The sequence below is a fragment of the Aotus nancymaae genome, unplaced genomic scaffold, assembly GCF_030222135.1.
Source record: "Aotus nancymaae isolate 86718 unplaced genomic scaffold, 86718_ANA_hifiasm-v0.15.2.pri h1tg000018l, whole genome shotgun sequence".
NCBI lineage: Eukaryota > Metazoa > Chordata > Mammalia > Primates > Aotidae > Aotus > Aotus nancymaae.
Window position 1 is genome coordinate 18,597,208 of NW_026988430.1, and position 7,620 is coordinate 18,604,827.

At 55.0% G+C, this 7,620-nt stretch overlaps 1 protein-coding gene across 2 annotated transcripts; it reads right to left on the minus strand.

Moving 5' to 3' along the window:
* Positions 1-272: 272 nt before the first annotated feature.
* Positions 273-7,338, minus strand: ATP1B2 (ATPase Na+/K+ transporting subunit beta 2). Of its 2 annotated transcripts, XM_012457506.2 has the most exons (9): positions 6,717-7,338; positions 4,567-4,695; positions 4,126-4,230; positions 3,813-4,018; positions 3,381-3,437; positions 3,260-3,286; positions 2,826-2,846; positions 2,463-2,561; positions 273-2,357 (listed from the first exon to the last, which is right to left on the minus strand). In XM_012457506.2, exons 1-9 carry the CDS (start codon positions 6,826-6,828, stop codon positions 2,193-2,195), a joined length of 921 nt encoding a protein of 306 aa, XP_012312929.2. In that variant the 5' UTR covers positions 6,829-7,338; the 3' UTR covers positions 273-2,192. The 2 variants fall into 2 exon arrangements, with proteins under 2 accessions (XP_012312929.2, XP_012312930.2); XM_012457507.2 differs by lacking the exons at positions 2,826-2,846; positions 3,260-3,286 and having other exon boundaries at positions 6,717-6,849.
* Positions 7,339-7,620: the final 282 nt, after the last annotated feature.

The following is a 7,620-nucleotide window of genomic DNA, read 5'->3' on the forward strand; positions in this document are numbered from 1 at the left end:
GCCTAGAATGCACACAGTAGGCACTTTATAAGCATTACTGTACAAAAGGGACGTAGGCTTCCTGCCTCACTTGTATGGAGTCATCTCAAGAGAGTGTACGCCAAATTAGTCACAGTGAAGAAGGTAGAAGCTTGGACACTGGAAGGAAGAGGTCAAAGCTAGGAAGCGGCCTCCAAGGCCCAGGGGATCCCCCTGGGACTACCCAGATCCACCCTCCACTCCTTCCCTGGACTCTTCCAACTGCTCAGAAAGGAACAGTCCACACACAGGGCTCTGTGTATGATATATATTTATATATATAATTGCTCTCATTTTATTTTACTTAATCCTCTTTTTACAGTAGATCTGACACAGGCATTAAATAACTGCAGAGAGAGACTGTGGTGGGGGGCAGGGGCAGGAAAACATGGGGACCCGAAGGGAAGAAACACAGATCCAGCTAGAGAAAAAGGGAAGTGTCCACCAGCGGGTGGAGTATGGAGGCTGCCGCATTAAAAAAAGAAAAAGAAGGTTAGAGAGCAGGAGGATGTGAAGCGATGCTGGAGGACAAAGAGTTAAAATACACTACAGCTACAGAGTATTCAAAGCAGGAGGCAGGAGGCCGCCCCTCATTTGACATTCTATGGGTGTTATGGGTTTTTTTTTGTTTTTGTTTTTGTTTTTTTAAAGGCAGAGGGGTCTGAAGGAGATGGAGCCAAGACATTCAGAGGCTAGATTTGGAACTTCCAGGCCTGCATGCGGAGGAAAGGGAAGGTAGTGATTCGTTGATAACTTGCTAAGAGAAACCAGAGAGACGATGGTGGGGGCAGATCTGGGCTAAGGGGAAGGAGGTGGAATAGTCCCAAAGCCAGCTGATGTTTCCAAGGTGGCCACTGGGGACGGAGCAAAAATGGCCACCCCTCCCCCAGAGCTCCCTGGGAAGTGGAACTTGAAGGATATTCTGGGAAGGCGAATGGGGGAAGGGAGCCATCCATAAAAACAAAGTGGATATTCAGCCTAGGTCAACCCCGCCCCTCTGGGTAGCAGCTATTTGGGTGATAGAAGGGCCTAGGAAGAAACTGAAGGCCGGGTGCAGTGGCTCACGCCTATAATCCCAACCCATTGGGAGGCCAAGACGGGCAGATCACCTGAGGTCGGGAGTTCAAGACCAGCCTGGCCAACATGGTGAAACCCCGTCTCTACTAAAAATACAAAAATAATTAGCCAGGCCTGAATGCCTGTAATCCCAGCTACTCAGGAGGCTGAGGCAGGAGAATTGCTTGAACCTGGGAGGCAGAGGTTGCAGTGAGCCAAGCCAAACGCCATTGTACTCCAGCCTGGGCAACAAGAGTGAAACCTCGTTGGAAGAAAGAGAGAAAAAGGGAAAGAGAGGGAGGAAGGAAGGAAGGAAGGAAAGAAAGAAACTGAAGTCAGGGGCTGCTAGAGGATTTTCGGGAAGGGTCAACACAGCAGGCCTCGCTTCCATTCCTTCATTTCCCAGCTCACAGAATCACCAGAGGCTGAGCAGCAGAACATGCCAGGAAAGAGGGAAAAGGCCCCAGAATCACCTTGTCCTCAGTCACAAAGGGGTGCCTTTCAGAAGAGGGAATAGGGATGAAGAGGCAGAGAAGAGCTTCCCAGGAGCCAGATAAGTTCAAAGTCACCAAGATAGTGACTGTGTAGACAGGGAGAAAGTGAGAGAGAGATCAAGGGACAGTGGCTAGAGCTCGGGAATGGAAGGACGGAGTGCCACAATCATCTCTGGAAGCAAAGGGGTAAAATGAGGCACACGTGCACATTTGTGTGTGGGGGGTGGGGGTGTGTGTGGGTGTGGGTGTGGGTGTAGGTGGTGGGTGGGTGGGTCAATGGGCACTTCCTATAACTCTCAGGGGATATGCAGGCAGGAGAGTGGGTAGCTCTCACAGCTAAACCAGAACTAGAAAGGCTCCTAACGCCTCTGTGGCCATCTTGGTAGCCCAGCTCCCTCTCTGACTGAGCTGAGGTTGGGAGAAGTTGGTGGGAAATGCGAGTGACCAGAGAACCGCCATGGACTTCAGGCTAGGTTGAGAAGTCAAGGAAAAGGGTGTGAGGCTCAGACAAGTCATAGCTCTGTTATCAAAAATACCTTTGGGGTGGGTGAAGGAGGGATCAGGCAGGGTCAGGGACATTCCAGGAGCATCCACAGGAGAGAGGTGGGGTGGGAAGAAGGGGCCTCAGGTTTTGTTGATGCGGAGTTTGAATGCCACGCGGCCGGCAAACTTGTCTCGCTCATCGTCTGTGGCGATGTTGGCGGCGTTGATGCGACATTCTACATTCACCTCCACATTGGGGGTCACATTCATGAACTTCACGGCCACCAGGGGCTGTGTGTAGTTTACCTGGGCCGGAGGAGCAGTGCAGGGTCTAGGCCTGGGCCCACTCAGCCTCCTTCCCTAGCTCACCACCCATCCCCGCCATCCGCCTCGGCCTGCCCTAGGACTTACGTGGAACTTTTTGCCATAGTAGGGGAAGTACATGAGGTCGATGTTGCCATTGGCAGGGAACATGACGAAGTGGCCGAGATTCTCAGCATCTTCATCTCGCTGTGGGGGTGCAGGAAGATGGGGGTGAGCAAGTTAGGGATGGCAGGCACCCAGGAGCTCACCAGACTTCCATTTGTTCTTTTGTTCTTCCTTCGCCCCCAATTTTGCCTGCCTCAAGTCTGCCTCCCTAGAGCTGTGAGTCTGCGTGTGTGTGTCTGCATGTGTAGATGAGGGGATGGTCTGTCTCTGTCATCATTCTAGGAACTCCTGAAGGCTGGTAATGACACGAAAGCCTCCTACTCCACTCCTACCCCGAGTTCTTACCCCATCCTCAGGAATCAGTTTCTGGAGCAGAGCCAAGAAAGAACAGATAAATGATTAAGGGTTGAATAGGAAGCAAGGAAGGGGATGTGAAGTGGGTGGTAGGTTTCTAGAAAGGACAGAGCAGTGAGTGGAGGGGAACAGGATCCCAAGGACAACGTAGTGGTGGCAGATGGCGCTAACAGATCAGCAGCTACCAGATACCTAGAAGGAACTGAGGGGTAGGGGCAATAGGGAGGGAGAGCGAAAAATATGGACAATCCAAGAATAAAGGAGAAGGTGGAAGGGTTAGGGAAGAAGCCAGAGGCCAGGGCATTGGTGGAGGAGGGAGTGTGTCTGCCCCTACGAGAGCAGACCTCTGCATCCTAGAGAGAAGCAAGAGGAGTTCGAGGCCCTTGGATTTCAAGCTACGGTGGAGCCCACGAGCCCACTCTTACCCCCTTGTTTTTATGGTGATGGGGCTTCTGGGAGCAAAGAAGATAGGGAGAGACAGGTGAATTACACAGAAACCATGAAGGATACACAGGTGAGCAGGCGGACAAGGCCCAATGAACTCACCTTCCCAACACAGGTAACATTCATGCTCTGGTTTGCTCCTGCATAGAAGTTGATGACCTGGAGTGAGGATGGAAGGTAAAGAGAGTCAGAGGAAGAAGTCGTCAAAGATGGGTATCCAGACCAAGCTAAACCAGGCACTGTAGTCCCAACTGCTAGGGAGGTTGAGGTGGGAGAATAGTATAATTCCAGGGGTTCAAATAGCTTAATTCTATGGGCAACATAGTGAGACCCTGTCTCAAAAAAAAAAAAGGGCGTCCAGCCTCCTAGCTATAGAGCTTAGCCTCCAAGGGCCCCACCTCTCTTTCCCTCTCAGCTACACAAACATCCACATTTCTCTCATGTCCATTAACCCCAATGAAAGGATGCAACTGTCTGCAGGTGATGGCCCCAGATCCTTCCTCTGTTCACCCTGGGGACCAAGGTCATGGGTACCCGGTTCATCTTGATGAAGACACAGGGCTGCCCAGTGCTGTAACCATAGTGGGTGGGGTCCCCAATGCCAGAGCAGTTGCCCAGCTGGGTCCGGTTGAATTGGCAGGCACGTTTCGGGTAGTTGAGGACTCCGTTATCTGGCTGTTCATAATAGCGCCCAGGGCGGCAGACATCATTCTTCTGGGCCTGGATAGAGTCGTTGTAAGCTAAGGAGGTGGGAAGGGAGAGAGTCAGGAGCCAGATGTTCCACTTCCAAGGTCCCCAGTCCCCTGCCCAAAGTCTTGACCTGCCACACAGCCCGGCCTACACTCACGGTCTAAGAACTTGTTGAGCTTCTGAACATGCTGGTCCCAGCTTTCAGTGTCACTGACATTGACAATGACATCAAGGTTCTCAGTCTTGGGGCGAATCATCAAGCCTACAGCCGACAAAGGCAGAAGTTGGGGGTATCTATAAGATGAGGGACTGCACACAGAGGGAAGAAAATGGACACAGAAAACACCAGGGTGGGGACAGCAGTGAATATCTGAGATTGTCTTCATGGGAGGGTGATTTCCATTTGCCACATCCCCAAATCACACAGTTCCCAGCTGTAGGAAATGGGAAGGAGGACAGATTCCAAGAAGAACTTCCCAAGCATATAGGGATTGGGTCATCAGAATCAAACTCCTGGAAAGAACAACGAGTTCCTTCTGGAGGTTTAGGGGCACAACAGCAGTTAAGAGTAGCTGGCAGGGGGAGCCTCGACACTCACCCGGCGTGGCCAGTCGGTCCTGGTACTTAGGGGTATGGTCGGAGACAGTCTGTAGCATCACCCACATGGTGAGCGAGAACATGGCGGTGAGGAAGCCATAAAAGACGAGGTAGAAGAGGAGGATAAAGGCTAGGGAGGAGGAAACAGGGTCAGCAGGCCTATGGTTCCGACTGTACCCTCACCTATCCCCATGCACCCCTCTACCCACTCTGAAGTTCTGCACTGGGCCTGGTCACAGACCCACAGGGATGTCTTAGAGCCTTCTCCTGGGAGCAAAATGAGACAAGCTGGAAACAGGCAGTTGTGTCTGGCTTTCAGCCATGACTCCCAGCCCCCTCCTGGCCCTAGGGCACAGTGAAGCCCGACCTTGTGGAAGCCACAGAGACCTAAACTCTCCTTGCTGGGGCAACTCCAAGTGTAGGCTGCTGTCATTTTGCCTCCAATTACATTTCCAACTTTTCAGCCATGCATAGTCCTGAAAAGGTACACATCTGTTACCTCTGCACTCATACTCATGCTTAAAGCTGTGCTAGCATGATGACTTTTTTTTTTGAGATGGGGTCTTGCTCTGTTGCCAGGCTGGAGTGCAGTGGCGCGATCTCGGCTCACTGCAACCTCTGCCTCCAGGTTCAAGCGATTCTCCTGCCTTGGCCTCTGCATAGCTGGGACTACAGGCCTGCACCATCACGCCTGGCTAATTTTGTATTTTTAGTAGAGAGTGGGTTTCTCCATGTTGGTGGTCAGGCTGGTCTTGAACTCCCGACCTCAGGTGATCCACCTGCCTCAGCCTCCCAAAGTGCTAGGATTACAGGCATGAGCCACTGCACCTGGCCAGCACAATGACTTTTTAAGCAGGTACTGGCCACCACTCACAAGCAAACCCTCATACAGAACATGGACCCTCAGGTTTGAATAGCAAAATCTCTCTCCTGGTGCCCTGGAGAAGCCAAACTTTGATCAGTTCCTGATATGAAAGACCTAACACTCTAGCCTAGCTATAAATCTCTCAGAGACAGCTTGTTAGAACCTTTGACAGTCACTCCACCCTCAGCTGACACCCAGCACCCTGGGCAGAGGCAGGGAGGAAAGGCTCTCCCACAGCCTTCCCTTGGCTGGATCTCTCTATGGCTACCCCGCCTGAAGTAAGGGCCCCCTGTTCCCACCACTCTGGAATCCCAATCCTTCCATCTCAGAAGACACTTCTACCATGAAGTCCTCCAGTTCTCCCAAGCACTGCTGGATTTGAGTTCCCTGAGGGCATGGATTGCATGGGACCCACCTTGGGGGCCCCTGAGCCGGTGGACTGATGGGGACAGTGCCCAATCAGTTTGGAAAAATTGTAAACCGTGTCACACAGCGTCCCCTGTGTCTCAGTGACCCAGCTTGACCATCCCTCTTGGGAAAATTCCACCCCTTCTCAACTGCACCTGTGCGAGTCACCAGAGCCCCCGACCACTACAACTCCCTGAGCCCTGCCATGGTCAGCCTGGGCAGGCTCCCAAGCCATCCGACTGCCACAGACACTGAGCTGGCTGATGCACACATCTCACTCAACACAGTGACCACTCCTCCCTCCACCACCGACATGGGAGCAAAACCTGCAGCCTCCGAAAAACTCATACTATCAGCAGCCCCCCACCTACAAAGCAGTCACAGAAGGCTCCCAAGGCCAGGCGGTGGGATACAGACAACTTCCGCCGTGAAGAACCCCCCTAACACCCCCCCAAGACCCGCCCCCTCAAGAACATTCCCAGGGTCCAGGGGATGGGCAAGAGCTAAAAATAAACGGGGCTGAAGAGCTAGTGAGAGCCGGAGGTAGGGAAGGGGCGCTCTTTGGAAGTGGGGGACGCCCGTGTGGAGCGGACAGGCCCCAAGAGGGAGTGTGAGCGCCGCGGCGCGGACACGCAGGCAGAGCAGGCGACCCCCCGCCCGAGGGGGCTCCGCGGGGGGCGGGAAGGCGGCTGTGACCTACTTTCTCCGCCTCCGCACGGCCAGCCGGGGAGATTAGACTGGCGATTCGGCCCCCTCCCAGCCCAGAGCCCGGCAGGGGGGCTGGACGCGGGGACCCGGGAGGGGAGCTCGGGCCGCGCTGGCCCCAAGGCGTCGCCCCGCGGCTGGCCCACCGCCCCTCGCGTGCCGGCCCTGCGTACCCCAGCTGGTCCCGGTGCGGCCCATGAACTGGTGCGTCCTCGGGTTCCACACGAACTCCTTCCACTCCTCAACCACCTGCCCGCAGCTCTTCTTCTCTTTCTGGATGACCATCTTGGCGGCGCGGGGTGAGTCCCGGCCCGGGGCTGGGGGCTGCGGAGAAGCGGGGACGCCGCGCGCTGTAGCCCTCCACACACCCAAAAGCGCGGGGAGCGAAGGCGGCGGGGGCAAAGGAGACCCCCCTCAAAAATGCAGCTGCTGCAAATTCCGGGGTGCACGGCCACGCGCTGCGGGATGCTGGCAGCGCGGCGGAAAATGCACCGATCCTAGGCCCCCCAACTGCGATGAAAAGGGGTGCTGTCAGAGCAGGGGAGAATAAGAGGAAGGGGTATGAATGCAGCTTCACCCTCCAAACCGTCTAGAAGCAAAGCGAAAAGGGGTGCAAAAACAGACGGCTACAAAAACCGAGCAAAATGCAGAAAAAAAGCGGGGTACAAAAAGGCAGGGAGGGGTGGGGGAGGGGGCCGCCCCGAAATCCAAGATGCAAAGAGGTTGTGGAACGAGGCTCAAGGCTCCCTCCGCCAAGCAGAGACCACTGCACCAGTGGCGGCTCGGCCGCGAGGGTAGGGCGGGGACGCGCAGTTGGGGGACAGCCAGGGATGGGGGGCACCCCAGGCGGAGGCTCCGCTCCTCAGCAGTGCGGGGCCCGCGGTCGCGGATCGCGGTCTTTATACTCTGCGGCTCTGGGGGTGCCCGCCCCCTTCCCACCCCCAGAAGCTCCACCTCCTCGCCACTGGCCCAGGCGACCTCATACATATGTAAATATGGAGAGGATTGGGCCCGCCTCCGCCCACGCCCCCTGCCTCCTCTTAGGGACCCGGCGGTCTCCCGATTCACCCCACCCTA

Excerpts from the sequence above, each read along its gene's own strand:
- ATP1B2 (XM_012457506.2), bottom strand. The coding sequence starts at position 6,828 with ATGGTCATCCAGAAAGAGAAGAAGAGCTGCGGGCAGGTGGTTGAGGAG. Across the intron at positions 3,438-3,812 it reads TCTTCATCAAGATGAACCGG|GTCATCAACTTCTATGCAGG; the intron begins GTACCCATGACC and ends TCCTCACTCCAG. Across the intron at positions 2,358-2,462 it reads ACTATGGCAAAAAGTTCCAC|GTAAACTACACACAGCCCCT; the intron begins GTAAGTCCTAGG and ends CCTCCGGCCCAG.